Source organism: Octopus sinensis, linkage group LG4, assembly GCF_006345805.1.
Source record: "Octopus sinensis linkage group LG4, ASM634580v1, whole genome shotgun sequence".
NCBI classification, from domain to species: Eukaryota; Metazoa; Mollusca; class Cephalopoda; order Octopoda; family Octopodidae; genus Octopus; species Octopus sinensis.
The window spans coordinates 56,653,053-56,678,217 of record NC_043000.1 but is presented as its reverse complement, the minus strand read 5'-3'; the positions used below and the strand labels follow the sequence as shown (position 1 = coordinate 56,678,217).

At 35.3% G+C, this 25,165-nt stretch overlaps 1 protein-coding gene across 4 annotated transcripts in view; it reads left to right on the top strand.

Annotated features, from left to right (window-relative positions):
• LOC115210448 (decaprenyl-diphosphate synthase subunit 2) overlaps nucleotides 1-25,165 on the top strand; it is a 607,213-nt gene that overhangs the window by 329,001 nt on the left and 253,047 nt on the right. For 3 of the 4 annotated variants that reach the window (XM_036501988.1, XM_036501990.1, XM_036501992.1), the window contains exon 5: nucleotides 13,359-13,517. In XM_036501988.1, coding sequence (XP_036357881.1) covers nucleotides 13,359-13,517 — 159 coding nt within the window. Of the gene's footprint in view, nucleotides 1-13,358; nucleotides 13,518-17,740; nucleotides 17,765-25,165 lie in introns of those variants that run through there. The other variant, XM_036501991.1, reaches the window with a different exon arrangement.

Below are 25,165 nucleotides of genomic sequence, written 5' to 3'. Positions count from 1 at the left end.
CCTCATCAGCAGTGATGATAGTCTTCGTGAAGTCTGGGTCATGGTTTGCACAGTCCAGCATGTCCTGTATGATTTCCATGCAGAGTTGCTTCTGCTGCTCTGCCAGCACCTTGATGGTGAATTTCACTGACACCCCACATACTCAAATTCCCCATTAAAATGGAATGTACTAATCTTGTGCTTATTCCCAATTTCCTGGCTTGTTACATGATGGTCTGCCATCACTGTTTGCTGAACCTTCTCATTTGGCTCTTCATTTTGGCTTGTGGATGAGCTGCCTGAGTATGCCTCACTCTCCATTGATGTGTGATCATGTTTGAAGCAGCTGTACCCCTTCTTGACCTGAGTTTCCCCCATGGTATCAACACCAAAGGCCTGCTGAATCTCCCGAATGGTTTGAGCTTGAATATCATGAAGCTTTTGGTAAAACTTTTTGCAATATCTCTGCTCAATGTGTTTGGTAGAAACGAAAATCTGATTGGTGCATACTACATGTCTGTACTCTCAGCATAACAGTTGAGAACTGACTCAGCCAACTGCTGCAAACATTTTCATACATGTGCACCTTACACCCAAAGAATTTTGCCCGCACGACATTAGTTTTGGTGGGGAAAAATAAAGTTGCTTACTATTTGAACATGCCTCATATACTCTATGTGAGCAAAGGACCACAGATGAAAAAACAATGAAAGACCAGTTGTGAAGAGACAAGAGTTATTCAACATGAAATGTTGTTTAACCCCAGACCAGCCTTTGAGTAAATCTATAATCAAAAGTATTCCAGCTGTAACTATCTTCAGTCCTTGAGCCCAGACCCCAAAATATTTCTGTATCGGTACCACATGGGGTGAATAATTCTTATGGTAATTTTTGACTGGCTATATGTCTCTAGTTTCTGTTTATATATGATAGCATTGTCAGAATGGTAGCTTAATAATAGTTATCACTTCATAAATAGACATAAGAAACTGCAAAAAAAATTTCTCAAACATCTTTTGTTTTGACTATTGCAAGGGCAAAGAAATGACTCACAGATCAGAATTTAATCAATATGTGTTTATACTTAATATAGAATTGAATTGAATTTCATATGCATGATATGTCTTGAACATAAAACCAAACATGATGCATCAAGACTGTTCAGTTTTCTCATGTGCACACAACAAGTCATGCCACTGGGAAAGATTGTATCAATTGTTTTCAAGTCAACAAAGATTTTCTGGTAATATAGCAGCTGCAGGTCAGCTAGGTTCTGGATCTGCTATGGGTATCCAGCATACCGTGAAGCTAATCATCATGGTCATCCTCAGAATCCGTCCCTTCTAATTCTGGATCTTGGTTGTCACATGTTCGTAGCTTGCACATGTTTGTGCACTTCAAGCCATTGCTGAGGCAGTTGCATGCTGGTAGTTTACAGGAATGCACACATTTGCACGATAAAAGCTGAAGAACAGCATCCAGTGCAGGTGAGCTGTGCATCCACGCACTGGCAAGATTACTCTCCTCATCTAATGTCCAACCGCAGTTGATGGGGCTTGGAACAAAGGGTTGGGCCTGTAGACATCTTCTCCAGATGGCTGCTTAGTAGTTTGCATGAAGAGCATGCATGAACAAGCAGTCCTCATATGGAGGTGGTTGACTTAAATCAGGTTTTTCCACATCTAGTACAAAAGAGCTGGTATCGAAGTTTATTTACTTCAGTTGTTCAAGCAGAAGGCTTGTACATTTGGCAGGTTATCATCTGCAGCTTTAGAAACAGTTCAGGAGATACATCCCAAGACTGCCCCAGTTTACTGAAGGTTTCTTAGATGGTCTTGTTGGATTTCATCTGTTTGAATGTTGTTAGCTTTCCATGGCCAGCAAAGGCACTGACTGTATTACAGCCTGTGAAGGCATGCATGCCAATCAGAGATGCCACCTTCCAATGCATGACTCATTTTTGTAATGTCAAAGAAGCATGTTCTGTTCTTTGTACCACACTCCTGGTACAAGGAGCCTGAGATTTTGCTACAAAACCCCAGGCACAAAATCAGAACATCAGTATCCTCAGCACTGGTGACAACAGCTGAACTGACTGACTCGGCTGCATGAAGTGCGTGGAGCAGGAGTCACTTGTCAGCTTCTTCTTGTAATGACTTCAACTCAGTGACCTCTTCCCACCTTTTTGTTGTGTTCTTGAAGCAGAGGTCGTCATGTATTACAAAAAGATCTTTGTCCCCACCTAGTTTTGCTCTGTATGTTGGTCCCTTTCATTCATCCACCAGGAACTTTGTCAGACTTACTTTGTTTGGAGGGTTACTGAGCAACTTATGCCACTGCTAGATAGTGTGCTCAGGTGCTATGCTTCTGAACTGGATTCCTGTTTTTGATCCCCTGTTAATCCTTCCTGCATATTTTATGGATGTTTCCTTGTAAACATCAAAGATGACATCAATATGATGACTCTGGGCTGCTTTGTGGAGACCGTGTGTCATCAATAACTCTGAGATTTGTGAGAAGGTCGTGTCCCTTCCTTTCAGTTTCTAGGCCAAGTTCATCCCATCAGTAACTGTTGCTGACGGACTTGGAAGAATTTCTGCTGGAGCAACATCCTTCTCCAACTTTCTAGCTAGAGATGCTTTGTTGGTCTTATGAAGATTCCCATCATTGGAAAGTGCAAATGGTAGAGGGCCCAAAGGGTGAGCCAGTACATCAGCCATATGTAATTTTCTGCTTTCTACTGCAAGGATCATGTGACCAAACAAGTCTCAGTCAGCTTTCAAAACCACATCCTTGGCATGCCCTTGAGTGCGGGGTTTCTCTCTGATGTCCAAGAAAGTTTTCAGTCTCATTTTAGTCATCTTGTCATGGAATTTTTTAGATGGCACATCAACGTCGACATGTTCTTGTCTGAAGACCTGGTATGACTCTTCTCTATGCTTGTTAGCTTCTAGGAGATCTTTTTCTATGTCTAGCGGTGCTGCAGTGGCACTGGACAAACTCGCAAAATCCTCATTTTCAGGTTTGAATAGGTTTAGCCAACTTGCCTCCATGAGCTGGACAAGGGATTGGATATCTATTTTTTTTTTTGATCCTTGACTGATTGAGGTCATGGTGGTTCAAAGACTTGTGTTTTCCTCCATTTGTCATATCTCTCAGTTGCTGCAAGTATGAGCTGCAATGCTCTGAGTTTAAATAGAACCCAGCCATCACTGCTCCAGCTTTCAGACTGAATCCTTTTGTGCTGCCTGGAGTTTGGGTGTCTTTGTTAACTGTCTCTTTGATTGTTTAGTCCACTGGTATATATCCGAATGGATTTTGTTCTCCAATTTGTACTGCGAAACCACCATTTATGAAGTGTGCATGGACTTCAGAATGTTTAATGTGGTGTTGAGGTCAGTAGTATGTCAGGTAGGTCAGTAGTAGGTCAGGAATTGAGCATAGTTCACCTTGTCATAGGCAAAACACTGTGAGGTCATCTTTCAGATGGATGCAAGGTGGAGGATCCAGTCACCTCCTCTGGAAGCTCATATTAGGCCAAGCATGATCTCCATCATGTCTATATATGACATCAGGAAAGCCAACAGACTGTACACACATCTAAGGGATTCAAAGGCTGGTTTGAAACAGCTCCAAGATCATTGTGCAGGACTCATTTCCAAGAACCTCTTGGAGGGACATCTGGCTGATACTGCTTTGAAAGTTGCCTATGACCTTCAATGTTTCTGCTAGGTGAGGCACATCTGCATGATTGTCCCCTATCCATGGGAGAAACCCTTTTCAGGCAAGCCTCATTAATGCTTCATACAAAGTTTGTGTACCCTGACTACATGGTTGTACTTGTGACCTTCCATGATCCCAGTCATTGATCTATCTGCTGTGACACCTGATTCAACACACATATCCCTGAGCTCTGCATCTTGAAACTGCTTGCTGATGATAGAAAGAAATTTGAAGTTTCTTTTGTGTACAATTTGTAGCATGATGTTTGGTAATGCCCCTCTGCAGCAATAAGTTCTCTGCTTAGCAAGGCAAGAATTCTTTGATCATATCACCTTGTTGCTGCTCTATGGACAGTATCACCAGCACATAACTCCACACATTGTGTAAGGGGTTCTCTTGTTTTTTGACCTTTCAGGTATTTGCTGGACTTGTTGCAGAAAATGCATAATGTGTCATACACTCTTGAAGTACTTGGAGAATCACGGGATGATTTTTCATTTGGCACCCACTTCCACAGCTTTGACACTGTTGCTCTTTGGTGCCAAAACTTTTCTTCATGGTGAAGGCGCTGCAACATTTTCGATGATAGTATACTTGTGGTATGTTACCTTCTAAACTTTTAGTGAATTCAAGAACTGGAACATGTTGCCATATCTTTGCAGCCCTGAGCAATACTGTCCATGAGTTCAGATCTTGTGGTGACACAAGGTTGTCAGAGGTATCGTTGGAACAATGGATGATACAGTTTGAGCATGCTTGCTTCCTTGGAAGTGTTTCACTGGCATCTCTGCTTATTGAAACCATTGTGCCTACTTCAAAATATCACTGCAATAATGTTTTCACCTGCAAAATAGAGAAAAGTAATTGCAAGCATTGGGATATTAAATACATTAATCAAAATGTATCAAACATATTCTAATTTCTGCTAGATGTGTGAACGATGTCATATGTGTTGTAGTCATCACATGCAGAAGTACTTCAGTATGAATATTGGTGAAATTTCATAAATCTACAAAAAAAGAACAAAGCTACTGAGCCGAAAGAGTTTTAAAATTTTTACACTCATAGTTATTTGTTTACTACCCACAAGGGACTAAACATAGAGGGGACAAACAAGGACAGACAAACAGATTAAGTCGGTTATATCGACCCCAGTGCGTAACTGGTACTTAATTTATCGACCCCAAAAGGATGAAAGGTAAAGTCGACCTCGACGGAATTTGAACTCAGAACGTAATGCCAGACGAAATACGGCTACGCATTTCGCCCAGCGTGCTAACGTTTCTGCCAGCTTGCCGCCTTTTACGCATATAGGGACCCTATAAACATTTTGATATCACTTAGTGTGTTCACCCCAGATGGTACTGCTAGCTGATGTGGCTCATGTATTACTTGACTTTTTCCTTTGCGGAAAGACCCCAGGACCACATTATCTGATATATCTTTTTCTAATATTGGCAGGGTATAATTTGAGGAAGTTTTGGTGATAATTTCTAGCAAGCCAAGCAAACATATAGAGGCTCTTTCGTTTGTTTGTTTGTTGTTGTTGCTGCTGCTGTTGTTGTTGTTAAGCAACAAGACGAGTAAGGGTGGTTAGGTGATGGTCTAGGGCTTAGGGGCGGGAGACCCCAGACTTTGGAAAAAAAAAAACTTTGGTCATCTTGTTGTAGTTGAGAGCTCGTCATTGACACCCGGCACCACTGGGAGGTGGCCCTTGAAGTCGCTGGAAATGGAGATCTCCAGGTTCAAATTCTTGGATGGCTGTTGCTGCTGCTGATGTTATTGCTGCTTGTCTGAGTGGTTGAGCAGGGAGGGTGATGAAATAAAGAACCAGTTAATTATTTGGGTTGATTTAATCATCTGCTGATCTATTAGCATGTAATGAATTAGCATGGTGCTACCGTGCCTGCAATCGTCGTCAACGAACGAAAGCTCGCAGTCTCACCCACGTCCACGTGGACGTAGCCGTGACCGATGCACAGTAAAGCCCACCTACTACACCTCCTCTTTCTCCTCCTCCTCATCATGCTAATTATCTATTTGCATATCAATATTCATTCTGAATGTTATATTTAACATTCTCATTATCATTTCTTTTATCATTGTCATCACTTTTGTCATGGTTGGCCTCCTCCTCCTCCTCCTCCTCATCATCATCATCATCTTTCTAACAATATAAATACCAATATCTTTGTAACAAAAGTATTGGTGAAAAGGATCATAGCAATAGTGGTGCTGTTATTGATGGTAATGTTCATAAAATGGTGATGGTGGCAGTAGAGGTGATGGTAATAATAATAATAATAATAATACTGAAAAATATTCATCTTCTTTTAGTCTCTAAAGAATATTCATGATGTCATAGTTCTAAATTGCTTAATTCAGGATTACAAGATTATTAGTGAGGGCAGGAGAGTGGAGAGGGAGAGCAATAACAAAAGCAAATAAACAAAAAACAAATGTAATAGACATAGTATAATAAAAGTAATATCTCAGTTTTTGTTGAATAATTAAGAATGTTAAAAAGTAATTAAAAACAACAGCAGTAATGAAAATAAAAAGGAAAATTTTTGTTATTACATGAAAAAAATGGTTGTAATATTTTGAGAAAACTCTGGAATATTTTTAATGTTGATATTTTGTTTACCATGAAATCTTTTACATGTGACAAGGGATTTCTTCAGAAAAGTTTCTAATTAGTTTTTTTTTCTTTTGCTTTGAAGGAATTCAGTTTAGCAAAATTTGTTTATCTAATTATTAAGCATTTCTTGTTAATTACTTCCTTTGAGGATATCAAGGTTACTTGATTATCTTGTTGTGTGATGACTGTTGTTAAAAATGTATCTACAATAATTGCATTAAATATCAAACGTAAAACTGTCTTGTTTTTACAACTTCGTTTTTACAACTTGCTCTCTTCCATCTTATTTGTGTTAAAAATGCTTTTTAAAATAGATTTGAATTCTTGGAATAAGAAATTCTTCCATAAGTGGTGTAACCCTTTTATTCCCTTCTTAAAATTGTTATGAATTTATGTAATTTTTCAGGAATTTCTCCTTTTGTTGATTTCTGTTTCTCTTCTTTATGTATTTAAGTTTTCCATTTTTCTAAATGGTGAGCTGGCAGAATTGTTAGAGCATCAGACAAAATTCTTTTTCATTATTTGTTCCAGCTCTTTTATATTTTACATTCAGTGTTCAATTCCTGTCTAGGTAAATTTCGCTGTTTATCTGAGTGTTGAGTGGGGAGGTTGTTGAAATAAAGTACCAGTTAAGTATTTTGGTTGATTAAATCACTTGTTGATCTGTTAGCATGTAATGAATTAGCATGATACACAGTAAAGCCCAAATCCCTGCCTAGGTATAGTAGGGCTCTGACAGCAGCTGGGGTGACATACAGGGGTTGGACAAAATAATGGAACATCATTTTGAAATATCTATAAAACCAACAAAAGCTTGTTTATTTTTATGTTTTTTGACTATTATTAGTGTTGCTTAATATGTTTTGCTAAAATTGCTGTTTCTTTTCAAATATCATCAGAAAAATATAATTAAAATTCATTAAAATGACAGATCTATTGGACTTTCAAAGAGGTCAAATTGTTGGTGCTCGTATGGCAGGTGCTAGTATAATGAAAACAACTGTAATGTTTGGTGTATCAAGAAGTACTGTCTTGAAAGTAATGACAGCCTTTGAAAAAGAGGGAAAAACCTCCGCGTCGAAACAAAACTCTGGAAGTAAACCAAAACTTTCAGATAGGGTCTGTCAGACTCTTACATGAATTATTAGAAAGGATCACAAAGGTACAGCTTCCAAAATTACTGCAGAGCCTGATGAACACCTCGAGAATCCAGTTTTCACAAAAACTGTTCGCTGGGGGCTGCATAAAGCTGGATTTCACAGAAGGGCTGCAATCAGAAAACGACTACTTTCAAAACCAAATGTTGCAAAGCATTTAGAGTGGAGTAAAAACCTACAGAATTGGTCCTTAAAGCAGTGGAAGAATGTTATTCTCTCGGACAAGTCATCCTTTACCTTATTTCCAACCACCAGCCGAGTATACGTGTGGAGACAGCCAAAAGAAGCATTTGACCCATATTGCCTTCTCCCAACTGTTATACATGGAGGAGGATCTGTGATGTTCTGGGGAGCTATATCGTTGAAATCCACTGGTCCAAAGTTTTCCCTTCATGGCCGAATTAATAGTCAAGACTATTTAAGCATTTTATCTGATCAAATTCATCCTATGATTGCGGAACTGTTTCTGGAGGGTAATACAGTCTTTCAGGATAATAATGCACCAATCCACACAGCTAAAGTTGTTACTGAATGGCACAAGGAACATTCTAGTGAAGTTGAACATCTTATCTGGCCACCACTGCCCCCAGATCTCAATATTATTGAACATTTATAGTGCATTTTAGAAAAACATGTAAGGAGTCAATATCCTCCACCATCATCACTACAAGAACTGGTGACTGTTTTAGCTGAAAAATGAACAAAAATTCCTCTGGAAACAATTCAAACTTTGTATGAGTCCAAACATCATAGAATTCAAGCTGTAATTAATGCCAAAGGTGATCCTATCCCATAGTAAAATAAATTTGTTTGAAATTTTAAGGTGTTTCCATTATTTTGTCCAACCCCTGTATCTGTTGGAGTACAATGTTGTCACTTCAATATTATATATCCTTTGAGATCAAATTCTGCTGTGGTCAACTTTACCTTTCATCCTTTTCGTGATGATAAGATAAGTTCCTGTTGAGACGTAATCCATTTACCCACACCTCTAAAATTGTTGGCCTTGTGCAAAACTTTGAAATCAATATTATATATCTGTAACACTTCATATTACTTATTATAAGTGATATAGGATGTTAGAGACTGAATGTTGAGGGTGAGTAAAGGAGTTCTGGAAGCATATATAGAACATATTTTTAGATATAGTTGTACGACCTGGAACATCAATAAACAAGTGCAAAGCTTATCAATGCTGCAAAAACTTGGTTTGTTAGGACACTGACCTACTGTCTTAAAACTTTATAGATACATTGATTTACAAATGTCAACTTTGCCTTTCATCTTTTTGGGAACAATAAATGAAGTACTGGGGGTTTGTTGTTCTTCGTTCATTCTTTATCATTCTTTCTGAAGTGGTGCCTTGTAGGACAAAAATTAAAAGACAAACAAAAAAATTAGAACAAACAAAAAGCACTCACGAGAAGGTTATGGAGAACCATCTGCATATTTTCCTTGAAAATTCCATAGCAAGTACTATATGTAATTTTCAAAGACGTTACTAGGAGTCATTCATTGACCTGACATTGTAAAAAAAGGAAGGAATGTCATTTTGCTTACAGAATATGTTATATCTGTGATTGAAGACTTAAAATCTTTGTTGTCACTCCATCTTAAATATAGTAGTAGTTGTAATAGTAGCAATAGTAGAGAATTTGTTGTGGAAATTTAATTGTAACACAGAAGGTCAAACAACTATGTAAATGTACTCGAACAGGCTTGACATCAGCCATGAACATTGTCTGTATTTGTCTATTTGGTGGCATTATACTTGCTATTTTGCCAGGCTTTGGAAGTTTGCTTTTTCTCCCTTAGGGTCATAATCATTTGGCAATCATTTTTCTGTAAACCACTTCATGTTGTACTGTTTAGTGAAGCCATTCGTGTGTACATTTGTATTTACGATCAACTGTATGCTTATTTTGTATGCACATCTGCTTCTCTGCAGTTATGCATTTGTTTTATGTTCTCTGAAAATTGATTTTCTTGGCAAAGGAACATATGTCAGCTATGTTTATCATAGATTCCTTCTGGGAAATTCAGCACAAATATCATCCTATCTAAGAAATATTATCTTTCTTTCTCTACAAAGGAAACTAACAATGAGGAAGTCTATCAAAATGATTTAAATTTTGTTGCATATGCTTAGATAATTTTGTGGAAAATAAATAGATAAATAAACTTTATGTCTGCTGTTTCATAGCCAAGAGATGATTTGGTCCAAATTATAATGAGTTTTTAAAGGCTTCATACCTTGCAACATTTCTTGTTCATATTTTGTGTTATATTTCATGACTTCTGTCAAATGAACATGTTATGGAAGTCTTGTAAATCTGCCAAAAAATTTTGTGTGTATAATACAGAAAAGATTCCAATAATCATTTTCCAATTAACCATGGGCTTGATCATTGCAAAGTGATAAAAAGTGAAAGATTACAAAAAAAGAACATACATACATGCATACATACATACACACATATAGATCTATGTATATATGATGTATTTATGTATGTATATGTGTACATACACACAGAGGTACATATGCATATATATATATATATATATATATATATATATATATATACCATTACACATGCACAGAAATATACAAATGCATATATATATATATATATATATATATATATATATAATGATATAATAATGATTTCAAAAAATATTTTGAAATTACTTTTAAGATAAACAGTAAATAAAATTCCTGTAGATAAAAAATAAGCAAAATTACAAAAGAAAAGTAAAAAAAAAATGTGAAAAAGCAAAACAAAACGAAACAGAAAATAAATGAAATCAAAACAAACAATTACAAATAAACATGTTTAAACATTGGCAGTAAAAAAACCCATAAAGAATGGCATAGTTTTAATTTATTGAGACATGTTTATCTTTGGTGAGGAAAAGGAACAATATGTGCATTTTATGCAATTTTTCATGTCAATGAGGAAACAAGCAAAAAAAAAGCAACAAACAAAAAGCAAAACAAAAAAAGGCCTCCTAAAATAGCAAATTTTCTTTTGCAGTCGAAATTCGCTTCAGTAATTCTTAATTTTCATGATATTCTATATGTTTTTCTCTTTTCCCACTTGTATTAATAACTTGAATAAAATACAAATTTGTTAATACTATGAATAAATCATTAAATGGATTTGTTGTCGTAATTATTATTATTATTATTATTATTATTATTATTATTATTATTATTATAATACTAATAATATAATTCTTAAGTTGATTTTTTTTTTCATCCTGCTGGTTCCCCATTGAGAGATAAATGGCCTTATGTTATAGACTGTTGTTAAATGTTTATGGTACCGTTTCATGGCAGTTGTTCAGACAATCTTCCCAGTGTTTTAGTTTGAATGTTTTACTCTCAAATAAAAATGTCTTGTATCTTGTGTGTTGTTTGTGTGCACACGAGTGTGTGTAAGTATGTATACATACATAAATACATACATGCTAGAATATATATATATAAGAATATATATGTGTTTATGTGTGCACTTGTGTTTATACATGTTTTGTGGATAAAGCTATTTTACATTTTGTTTAAATCCATCGCATAAAGAGAGAAGTGTAATCATTTCAGGAAGTTTATCTACAACTATTCTTCAAAATAGTTAGGTTGTTGTAGGAATTGATTTCTTTTTAGTTCATGTAACAATTGGTATGTTAAACATCAATAGAATTTTTTTTACATTCATTCATACACATATTTACCCACATACACCCACAAACACACTCACACACACACAGACATTTGTTTAGATTGGTGGTCATGGCTGAGGATGTATAATGCAGATCAGCCTGATTGCAGTATATTGAATCTAGTTTGTTATACAAGTAAAATAGTTTGTGAGACATAGTACTTTTCTAACAGATCATTGGTCTTGAGTCTAACTCTTTGGACACTGAACTACCTGGTATTGTATTTGGTTATATGATATAGAAGTCCGTTTTAAAAGTGTTCATGTTTAAATTAAAAATCTCAATTATAATTTTAAATAAATATTTTCCATTGTGTTTAAAAAGACCAAATTTATACATGCCAATAAATGGAACAAAAATAAAGGGTTATTTTACAAAATTCATCATCCAAAATTAATTAAATCCTAAAACGTATTTTGTTAGAAATATGGTCGTAAACAGGTAAAAACCTGCTAAAAGGTATTTTATTTTGTTTTCTGTTGCTTATTTCTCTTGGTTGGATATCTGCTGTTAGGAATAGGAACAAATCATCAATTTTATTTTGTATTTTATTTTATTAATTAATCAAAGGAATAAGAAAAGGAAGAGAAAGGCTCGTAATCATTGAACACTTTCTCAGTCGAGTGAAATCAATGCGGTTGATGTTAAGATTGAATTTTGTTTGAGAAAGGAGTGGTGAGTAGGATCGAGGTTGAACTGATGTCCATTGATAATGATATAGAAGAGGGAGAATCATCCAGTATATTTAGGATTAGACTTTTTACAAGACTTTTCTGTGGTTTGGAAGTTTCTCAACCAGGGCCCACATGATCCCTGGAAGTGCACACAAAATTTTTGGTGGGATTCACATAAGCAAAACAGTAAATTGGGGGTCCATGGTAATATTTTAGGGGTCAGTGAAAAAAACTTTGCCTTAAACATATTTATTGCAAGAAACAACTAGGTTTCTTTCGCTAACACTTAATGTAATTCAACATATTTCCAGCCACTGAAACGTATTTTCTCAGACAGTGTGATTGCAAACTTCCACGAGTGTCTGTGTGGTAAGTAGCTTGCTTACAAACCACATGGTTCCGGATTCAGTCCCACTGCGTGGCACCTTGGGCAAGTGTCTTCTACTATAGCCTCGGGCTGACCAAAGCCTTGTGAGTGGATTTGGTATATGGAAACTGAAAGAAGCCCATCGTATATATATATGTATGTATATATATATATATATATATATATATGCATGTGTGTGTATATGCTTGTGTGTCTATGTTCGTCCCCCCAACATTGCTTGACAACCAATGCTGGTGCGTTTATGTCCCTGTAACTTGGCAGTTCAGCAAAACACACCGATAGAATTAGCACTAGGCTTACAAAGAATAAGTCCTGGGGTCAATTTGGTTGACTAAAGGTGGTGCTCTAGCATGGCTGCAATCAAATGACTGAAACAAGTAAAAGAGTAAGTGTCTGCATGAAAAACAAAATTGGAATTTTGAAAGATGTATCTATAAAACTAGTTTTTAAGCATAGACTGACGATGGCTGTCCATCAGAGTAAAAAAAGTAATGAAAAGGGTCCATATGTAAAAAAAAAGCCTGAGAGCTACTCATATAGAAAGAGAATGATTTCTAGTGGAGAAGGGAGAGAAAGCTAAAGCTCATGATTTGCTACTTATACAAGTAGACCAGTCTGAGGACAGTGACCTTTAGTGGATATGTCATAATCTTGTATTTGCTGGGAATATGCAATCCTCACAAACTGCTGATAAAATGATATGGGAATATATGAGGACTGAAAAGCAACCTTGTAAATCCTTACCCATAATTTCTTATTTCTTATTTCACACAGAGGGGACAAACAAGGACAGACAAATGGATTAAGTCAATTATATCGACCCCAGTGCATAACTAGTATATTTTTCTTTTACTGAACTTCATGCTTCTTACAGTTGCAAGTTGTGACCATAACAGAGAGTGTTACTGGAATGATTTATTTTCCAGTTCTGCTCTGAAGAACTGTTAAAATGTAATCAGTACTGCAAGTGTACATATTCTAATGAAAATATTAGCTATTTTTTTTTATTCAGGTGTCATTTTTAAGAAACAACTATTTTTTTAGACCTTAAATAGTTTTTCTTTTTTGTTTTCTAGTTGAACTTAGACATGCAGCCTTTCATTGATTCAAGTGAAGCTTCATCTACACAAATAAGTGCAACTGCAGCTCCAGTTGTGAACTTGATTGAAAGAAATGGTTCTGCACTGATGAATCATCTACACTCTGCATTTAAAGCGCCAACTGACAATACAAAGGTAAGTGTTTAGTTTTGAGCTTTGTTGTTTGTTCATATTTCTCATTTAAAGTTTCGTACTGTGAGCAACTGTTATGGATTTTATGTCAAAAATATACATGTGATGAAAGATAACATAGTCATTGTTCTGTAAATGGTATTGTTGTTGAGAAAAACTGTTGTGTCACTGAAGAAGGAAAGTTTGGATTCGCTTTTACCAAAGCATCTTGGAAATAACATCAGGTAAGTAATTTCCTTACAGCAGTTCTTTATTTACAGCTTGGCATAAAAATGCAAAAATCAAAGAAGAACAGTTATTTTTCTCAAGAAAATGAATGTCTTGCTGTTATATATTAGAGTATTAGGCACAATATCTTATAGCATTTGGTTAGCTTCATATATGTATTATATTTATAGTGAGGGGGTTCACATCCTGCTGAAGTCAACTTTGCAGTGTCTCAACATGGATGCAGTGCAATAACTGAAACCAGTGAAAGAGCAAAATGATAAAAGAATGAATGAGAGAGGCATCATCTAGCTTGATCATCTATAGATGGTTTTGAACCCAAGAGTATAGGGGAAAAAAGTCTTGGCACTCATAAGAAGGGCTGGTAGGAAGAGTATGGTGATGGGTCTTTGCTACTGCAAGTCAGGAAATGTCACATCTGGTTTGTTGGGAGTTGTGAAAAACTGGAATTAAAAAAAAGAAGAAAACATGAGGAAAACTTACAGATGAAATCTTGTGTTCATTAAAGTTATGTCCTTTGGATAAGGATCAGGCAGTTCCATCACTGTGTAAAGGGGTGGGACTGGGGTGCAGGTGGGGTTGATGTATGACTGTATGAGTTAAAGGGTAGATATTAATTTTGATTTTGAGAGCTATAATTCTACATAACTTTGTACTTAATGTTTTCATTCTATACTTGTTACCTCCACCTTAGCAAAAGTGGAGGTACTGTTTTCAATTGTGTTTGTTTGTTTATCTGTCTGTCTGTCCATGGACAAGATATCTCAAGAACCGCTGGATGGATTTGTATGAAGCTTTCAGGGGTGTTTGGCCTCATGACTGGCACAAACTAATTAGATTTTTGGGATTGATCCGGTACCAGACAAGGATTCTGGATTATTTTTCCTGTTTTTAACCTAATTTTTGAGAGTGGTCAGGTTCATTTTTAGTATTATCTTCTGTGAGAGCAGTCGAGTTTATTTCAGATATTCTCATTTTAAAAATCATCTCTGGCTAATCTCATTGGTGGAGGTGTGTGCTCTCTGAGTGCTCTTGTGAATTTTAAAATATTTTTAATCTTGCTGTTTTCTTATAATATCATAAATTTCATATTATTTATGATTTGTATTAGGAAACCTTCTATTGGATCATGTATAATCTTTTTTTTTATTTACTATTATATTTATATATATAATATATGATGTATGTATAAGAAAATTTTGATGAATTTTCAGCTTTTACTCAGTATTCCCCCTAACACAAGTGTGTGTATGTATATATATATATATATATACACACACACACACACACTCACACACACACATAAGCATGCACACAAATATGTATATACTATGTGCACACGCGTGTGAAATAAGGGATGTCTATTTACTTTTGATATGTCTATGTATGCTTCTTATCATTCTTTCTTTAATTATTCAAATTCTTCCTATAAAAGAGAGGCTAGTTTCTTAACAAAGAATTAAAGTTTCATCACTGAACTTTAGATAATTACCAATGAAGTTTTTTTACATGTTGAATTTTAGAAATGTTTTCCATATTTTTACTGTTTTACTTACAGATTGCTTTTGCAAAATGTGTAACATTGTGAAATACACTTATTATTATGGATAAAAATATATACTTCTATTCTGTGTTGAGTAGCTGTTTCTTTTGAAGCATTTGTTCATAGATATATTCTATCCCTACTTGTTTAATTTGAATTCTTCCATCAAAGAAGCATTCAAATAATGAAACAATTCAATTACTTGTAGGGATACTGTTTCTCATTATGCAACCATAAATTGCAGCCAAACATATTAAAGACTTTACAAGTCAATACTGCATCCTACAGTGTTAGCAATCTTTGATTGCATTGTTTACATTAGCTGTATTCAGATGGAAAACATTGTAACAACTCAGTGCTGGCTATAATTTCAACAGAAATTCTGTAGAGATAATCTTAAAAATGAAACATATGTATGAAGTCTCCATCATTAGAATTTGGGTAGTAAAATAAGAAGTTGGACATATTTTTATTATTTCACTTACAGACTGTATTTGAAAAATGTGTCAGCTGGTCCCTTTTTTTTTACTTAAAAACTCTTTGCTTTTTGCAATTCATAAACATTTATTTTCACAATCAGCCGCATAATTATCAACGTAAATATGAATTTATAATCATCTAATTATATACTTATGAGAGTGCATGGCTTAGTGGTTAGGGTGTTGCACTCACAATCTGGTGGCAGTGATTTAAATTCCTAGACTGAGTGGTGTGTTGTGTTCTTGAGCAAAACACTTCATCTCACATTGCTCTGCAATCACTTTAACACCTGATGCATGGTACACAGTGCAACTGTTCAGACAATGTCGGTTTGATGGAGAGAGTGAACTGATGTATAACATGAACATTTGATCACTATAAACAAATCATTTGTGTAGGTTGTTTGGCAAACGCTGAACACTCATATATCATCTTTGATGGGAAAATCCATCTATAATAAGCTTATTTATTTACATGTGCCTGTATTATTTTTCAAATTTCTCACAAATAAAGAAAGAGTTGGTCTCCAACTCAGAAATAGTTTGTGCCTGCCATTTTCATGTGTGAGCCTATTTGTTTGCTCGTATGTATGTATGTATATATATATGATAGTTAAACTTCTCAAATGTTTTACATAATTTCATAATTCCTTTAGTTGCTTGGAATTGTAATTTTCTAAGTAGCTGTGTCCTTTCTTGTTTTGTGAAGCTCAGCTTCTCAAAATTGTTGCAGAGGCAAGTAATTACATAACCAAGTGCTCTAATAAACAAATATAAATTTAAAGTTATTCCTTGAGTATATTATCTGCAGATCTGTTATTAGTTCAGTATGAATGTTTTCTTTATCTTCTATCTCTAATTGCATGTTAACAATAACTGAAGATGCTTATGTCTGGTCTGTTATGCCTACATTTTATTGAAGTTTTGGCTGATACCTTTCTTTTTTCATATTCATTTTTACTATTCTTTCATATTAGGAATGAAAATACTTTCTTACATTGCTTTAATTCCTTGTATTTCGATATTCAGGATTATCCTTTCTATGAAATGTATGCCCTATAAGAAAATTGTATCATGATGACATTTTGGGACAGCTGCTTATGATGCAAGTCAGGTCTTCAATTGTTAATTCTGCAGAATATGCACCAGTTGTCAAATCTAGGTGTTTTACTCACATCCCTACCCCTTTTGTACATCAGGCATTTTGGTGTTTTATCCTGTACCTGGATTTGCAAAAGCAAATGCATACTTTTCTAAGTAAGTACTATTGTCATAGTTGTTGGGTCTTTGACAGACTAATGTGGTTATCTGTGTCATTGTCACAGCTCTCTGCAGAAAAGTTGACCTCAGTAGAATTTTAACACACACTGCAGAGAGCTGTGTGTTAAAATTCTATTGAGGTAAACTTTTCAATATAGAAAGTAAACTTTAGGGTTGACCTTAGCAGAATTTTAACACACACTGCAGAGAGCTGTATGTTAAAATTCTATTGAGGTAAACTTTTCAATATAGAAAGTAAACTTTAGGGTTGACCTTAGCAGAATTTTAACACACACTGCAGAGAGCTATGTGTTAAAATTCTATTGAGGTAAACTTTTCAATATAGAAAGTAAACTTTAGGGTTGACCTCAGCAGAATTTTAACACACACTGCAGAGAGCTGTGTGTTAAAATTCTATTGAGGTAAACTTTTCAATATAGAAAGTAAACTTTAGGGTTGACCTCAGCAGAATTTTAACACACACTGCAGAGAGCTGCGTGTTAAAATTCTATTGAGGTAAACTTTTCAATATAGAAAGTAAACTTTAGGGTTGACCTCAGCAGAATTTTAACACACTGCAGAGGGTTTGAACTATATATAAAGTACTGAGGTGGCTGGTAATATGTCAGAATCATTAGCATGCTGGACAAAATGCTTAGTGGCATTTTGTCTGTCTTCACGTTTGCTGCTATTGACTTCGCCTTTCATCCTTTCAGGGTTTATAAAATAAGTGCCAGTTGAACATTGGGACTGATTTCCTCAACTTAGCCCCTCCTCACCAACCTGCTGGCCTCATACCTAAATTTGAAACTAATATATAAAGCAATATATAAAGAGCCAATCAAATACTTGAGTTAATTCGTCTCCTCTTTTTCACTTGGTACACACACACATTACCACCATCATCATCATCATCTCCTTAGAATCAGTTTCACCATGTTGTTAGAAGGTGGTGTACTGGACCACTCAGTATTCATTTCCTTCAAGAAATAAATGAAGGTAGAGTGAAAGGCTAGCAACCTCATCTCTTGACATCGCTTGACAACCGATGCTGGTGTGTTTACATCCCCATCACTTAGAAGTTTGGCATGAGAGATCGATAGAATAAGTACTAGGCTTACAAAGAATAAGTCCTGGGGTTGATTTGCTCAACTAAAGGTGGTGCTCCAGCATGGCTGCAGTCGAATGACTGAAATAAAAGAATATATATATATATGCATATACACACACACACACACGCACACACACACGCACACACACACACACACACACACACACACACACCACACACACACACACACACACACACACACACATATATATAAAGATAAACTTACTTGGAAATGGATATGTGGTGTTCAACCAAATAATAATTTAAATAACATATATGTATATATATATATATACACACACACACTTATGCATAGATGGGTACAGGATGTCATCAACAGTAAACAACATGAAATATGAAAGCAAATGAGTTCAAAACACAAACAACGAGAGAAACAAATGGTAAACAGGACAAGTAACATAAAGAACGACCCTTCGTCAGTTGTTGACTGTCTATCTACTCCTCATTTTGAGCATAGAACGACGATATGAGTCTTCGAAGACAGTTGCTCCAACAAGTACCAAAATATGCGTGTGTCTATTTATCTATCTATCTATACACACACACACACACCCACACACAAACAGGGTTGGCCAAAAGTCATATGACAGTAAAGGAAAATTCCATATATACTATCTGTAATTCTGTATTGACTCGAATGGAAAAATGTGTCACTCAAGAAAGACTTCAGCTTGAATAATTTTCATGATGTTTCATATTCAGTTGTTAAACATAAATAAATCTTGGAATTAAATGGTCTTGATTTACTGTCAGGTGACTTTTGGCCAACCCTATATATATATATATATATATATATAATATATATATATATATATATATATTTACATACACACATACATACATATGTACATATATATATGTGTGTGTAAGACCTGTTGAGCCAAGTGAAATCGTAGTTGTGACCAATGCCTGTGCCACCTAAAATCACCATTCAAGCATAGCTGATGCTAGTACCACTTGACTGGCACCTATGCCAGTGGCATGTAAAAAGCACCTTCGAGTGTGGCCAATGCCAGTGCCGCCTGACTGGCTTCCATGCAGGTGGCACATAAAAAGCACCATTTGAGCATTGTCAATGCCAGTACCACTTGACTGGCTCCTGTGCTGGTAGCTTGTAAAAAGCACCATTCGACCGTGGTCAATGCCATTGCCACCTGACTAGCACCCATACTAGCATCACATAAAAAGCACCCACTACACTCTCGGAATGGTTAGTGTTAGGAAGGGCATCCAGCTGTAGAAACTCTGCCAGATCAAGATTGGAGCCTGGTGCAGCCTCCTGGCCTGCCAGTCCTTTCTGAAACTGTCTAACCCATGCCAGCATGGAAAGTAGATGTTAAACGATGATGATGATGATGACATACATCCATCCATACAGACATATAATTGAAATCGGATCCTATGTACAGTTCTAAATAAACAATCTAGCATGTATGTATATGTACACAATTTTTGAATATATATTGTGTGTGTGTATATATACATACATATATATATATATATAATATATATATATATAATATATATATATATATATATATATATATGAGTGTGTATTGTGTTGGCTTATGATTGGAGAGATGTAAGACAGATATATCTAAAAAAAAAAAGAAAACCCCAATCCCACCTCCCACCACACAAATAAACATTATCAGCTAAACACTAGCATATTTGGTTCTTGTGAAATGTGAAATGGTGTGAAAAGGAGTGTTCCAGCTTTAGTTTAGCACCAAGGGAGAGATATTCAGATGAGATGATATAATGCTTATCAACAAGTTTCTCTCTGCAAGTAAACTTGATAAATATCTCTATGCAACACTAACTGGAATGGTCTATAATTCTGTAATGCCACTTGCTACACAATAACATTTCAGCATAGCTTTGCCTAGAACTGACTGAACTTTAACCAAGTACAAAGGATATTACTCAAACACACACACATGTTCACACAGAAATCTTTCCCTCACTCTGTTCTTCCTCTCTCTCTTCCACTCAATCACTTACACATACGCATGCACTCATGCCAAACTTACACACACACGCATAAACACAAGATTAATGAGATAAACCAATTTTATTGAGAATACCTTAAATGTTAATGTTATATTCCAATTCCTTGACTGAAGCTGCATAAAATCCCTTTTTTTTTATTATTAATTATTTGTATGAGGGATTGATTTAATTGACTATGACTAACCAGCATCTCTATACGTCCTCAACCATTTCATGGCCTTATGCCAATCTAAGAAATCATTATCATTATTATTAATTACATCAGTTTATGGCTTCTTCTACTATTCATGATTTTGCAATTAATGAGCTGGTTACTTCTTAGTAATGTACTGTTAAGTACCTATTCACTTTCATTATCTCATATTCTTATATCTTCGATCCCATCATCATTATATTACTCTTGAGGGTGGTAGTGGAATGGCAGACAAAATGCTTTACAGTATTTAGTTATGTACCATTACATTCTGAGTTCACTTTCCACTGGGTACTTAACCAACTGAAGTCAACTTTACTTTTCATCCTGTTTGGAAAATGGGTTGTCGGGTTTTAGTATCAGTTAATTTGTCTATACACTTGCCTTCAAAATTTTAGACCTGGTGCCTTTATAAGAAATTGTTATTGTACTGTTCTGTATTATAATCTTTTGAAGAAACCCAGTTAATGTGAATTTGTTAGTGAAATGGCATCATCATCATCGTTTAACACCCGTTTTCCATGCTAGCAGGGAGTGGACGGTTCGACCGGGGTCTGGTCTAGCAGTGTTTCTACAGCTGGATGCCCTTCTTAATGCCAACCACTCTGTGAATGTAGTGGGTGCTTTATACGTGCCACCGGTACAGATGCAATCAGTTATTTATTATTTTTTGTGCACTAAGGATTTGGGGATTTTCAGTAATGATGATGACGATGATAATAATAATAGCAGTGGCTCTCATGGCTTTTGACCTTAACTGATTGAAAGTGTTATCATGTACATTGTTTTGTCTGGTATAAGATATGGGCTACAGCAAATATTTTACTCAATACCACAGATTTGTTTGTCAGTTGTTTGGCCTTAACCAGTTGAGCATGTCTCTTAGTGGCTGACAATATGTGCATCTCTGATCATGAACAGAAGTAGTGGTGGGGAAGCATCATAGCCATGTGTTGAGAGAAGTTCTTTGGGGTTTGAATAATTCACCTCTGGAGGCGTGGGTGTTTTGTTCATCATCCTTAAAACAAACCTTATTCAGGGACCTTTTGAGTGGGATGGGCTACTCAACCTGAAGAAAATTCTAACTGGGCCCCCACCTGCAAGATCATGCACTGTTTATCTTGGTATGAGATCACCATGTCATGCACATATGGTTGTGATGCATGTGCCTGGTGTACCCTTATCAGATGGGTAGTCATGATGGGTCTACTGGGCTTCGTATATTTTACCCCAGTGTCACCTTGATGGCATGCACTGCTCTCTCACTCAATAATAATAATAATAATGATAATAATGATAATAATAATAATAATAATAATAATAATAATAATCATGGTTTCAAATTTAGGCACAAGGCTAGTTTTTTGGGAGACAGGGTTAAGTGGATTACATCAACCCCAGTGCTCAACTGGTATTTATTTTATTGATTCCAAAAGGATGAATGGTGAAGTCAACTGTGGTGGAATTTGAACTTAGAATGTGAAGCTGGAAGAAATGCCTCTAAGCATTTTGTCTGGTGTAATAATGCTTCTACAAGGCTAGCAGTTTTGAATGGAGTGGGATTAATCCGTACCATTGATGTAAGTACTTGATTAGTACTTTGATGTATTGACCCCCCCAGTGGGATGAAAAGTATGAAAAAACAAACTAAAAGGGATTTTTATAATTAAATATTTTTAGGAATTGAATAAAAAAATTGTTAAAATATTTTGTGTGTTGGAGAAGTATAACTGATTTATTGCATATAAACTTTTTATTATGCAAGTGTGTAAAAGCACCCAGTACACTCTGTAAAGTGGTTGGCATTAGGAAGGGCAATCAGCCATAGAAATCATGCCAAAACAGATATGGAACCTGAACAGTCCTTCAGCTGGTCAGCTCTTGTCAAACTGTCCAATCCATGCCAGCATGGAAAATGAATGTTAAATGATGATGGAACTTTAGAAACAAAATTTTATAAGGACTCTCCAAGGGTCATGAGGACCCATTTGAGAACCACTGATGTAGAGTATACAGTTTGTGGATTGTGTTATATTAATGGATGGCATTTGTATAGAATATGATTTGTGTGAGTTGCTCATGTTATTGTGTTGCATGGCAATTATACACGATCAGTTTCTAAAATGATTAACATAATATTAGTCATTGAGATAATGATTCTCTTGCCTGATCACAAGAATATTTGTAATTAGATTTTTTTTGATGCTCTGCATTAAATATGTTCACCCCTACTTAACTGTCAATTTTCATATAGATGGCCTCTCTGAGTAATTGAGTTATCAGTGTTTTGTTTTTCACAGAACCGTAGTCTCTGCACTTGTTGAGATAAACATCAATTTATATATTCTGAACTTTGCACCAGCTTGAACACCATCTGAAGGGCAATTAAATAATACATTGGTTAATGACCAAGTTATCATCAATGAACAGCTAAGAATGGCAAATTTGATGCCATAATAGATGACAGTTTAGATTTGGCTTAACTTATAATGATGGTGTTTAGTTAGAGACAATGAATGTTGATGGGGATATTAGGTGTGACTTAACAAAATATTATCAGTTATGCTAAATTTGATGATACAAGGAAAATGAGGTTAAATTTCAATGTAATGAGAATTGGTGACAAAGTTTGTTTTAACACTATGAAATCTAAGTAGTAGGTAATAATTAGAGGAATTGTCTGAGCTAAACAATGTAACACACACACACATACACTTCTTACTCTATAATGACTGGCATGACACTGAATGAAAGGCAGGAATTATTCTGTCTTTTTGTCAAGATATTGCATTCATTTTGGAGCTGTATTCTGGTACATGGTGAAACCACCATCGCACATTAATACAGGTAATTGTACTTGTCTGACATAAAAATATTTGCTCTCTGCTGTTGTGAGTGATAATCTTGTGTCTTTATGATTACGAAAAGTTCAGATCCACTTCTTAAGCTGTCTACTGTGTGGATTGGAGTTTGGGAAGTCTTGGTAAAACATTAGAGCTATTTAGTTGTTGGCTGACATGGCCAAACCATTGCAGTCTCTTTCTTCTTATTACCTTGTTAATGGTGTATGTTATGTGAAGAGCTTTGCATACATGCGTACACAAATATATATGATTGCTTACATACATGTGAATACATACAACGCACACATAAAAACTCTTGATTCAAAGATCAAGGAGACTAAATTCTAAAGAGAATTCGATACAAGCTATATAGATAATTGTAAAATGAATAATTATATTTTATGGATTTATTATTTTATTGATGAGCTATTGAGCTATTGAATTTAGCAAAAGCATAGATTATTTTCTAAAACAATAACTCGGTTATATAAATCTGTAGAATATATGAATATATACACACACGTGTATGTGTGTATATCTTTTATCTTTTCTTGTTTCAGTCATTGAACTGTGGCCATGCTAGGGCACCACCTTGGTAGGCTTTAGTCAAACAAATTGAAACCAGTAATTATTTTTTAAAGTGTGGTACATATTTTGTTGGTCCCTTTTGTCAAACCACTAAGCTACGGGGATGTAAACAAACCAAACTGGTTGTCAAGTAGTGAGTGGACAGACACAAACATATACATACATGTATATATACATAAATACAAGCATACAAGCATAATATATATATATATATATATATCTTTCTTTTTCTCTTTTACTTGTTTCAGTCATTTGACTGTGGCCATGCTGGAGCACCGCCTTTAGTCGAGGAAATCGACCCCAGGACTTATTCTTTGTAAGCCTAGTACTTATTCTATCGGTCTCTTTTACCGAACCGCTAAGTTACAGGGACGTAAACACACCAGCATCGGTTGTCAAGCGATTTTGGGGGAACAAACACAGACACACAAACACACATACATATATATATATACATATGTACGATGGTCTTCTTTCAGTTTCTGTCTACAAAACCCACTCACATGGCTTTGGTCGGCCCGAGGCTATAGTAGAAGACACTTGCCCAAGGTGCCACACAGTGGGACTGAACCTGGAACCATGTGGTTGGTAAGCAAGCTACTTACCACACACACACACACACATATATATATATATATATATATACACATACATACAATATATATATATATACACACCCACACATATACATATATCCATACATACTCACACACACACACAATGTGTTATGCAAAAAGCAGTGCATGGTACCAGAACTTTTGACTTGAGTCCAATTACTCCAAACTACTCCATAAGTAGAATCTGGACTGGTCAGTTTGTACTGGCATCAAGTCATAAGTTATAATGGTTAAGTCAAGCCAAATAGGCATATACTGAAATTATTTAATATGTACATTTCAGGTAAGTATAATATATTATAGAAAATGCAGCCATTACTTAAGACTTGCCTCAATGGAAGATCTTACATAATGGACGCATTTCCTATTTTATATTACACATACCTGAAATGTAAATATTTAATGATTTCAAAATACCATTATTTGGCTTGACTTCATTATTACAAATTTATATATATATATATATATATATATATATATATATATATGTATGTATACATATATACAGGGTGTCCATAAAGTCATGGTGCAATGCCAAACTGATAGGTTACAGAAACATGAACATACAAGCACAACTTGTGGATTGATAGTGGGGGACAAACAGACACACAAAGACATACACACATATGCATGTGTGTGTGTGTATACATACATACACACACACACACACACATATATATATGTATATATATATATATATATATATATATATATATACACACATATATATGCATACATATATACATACATACATA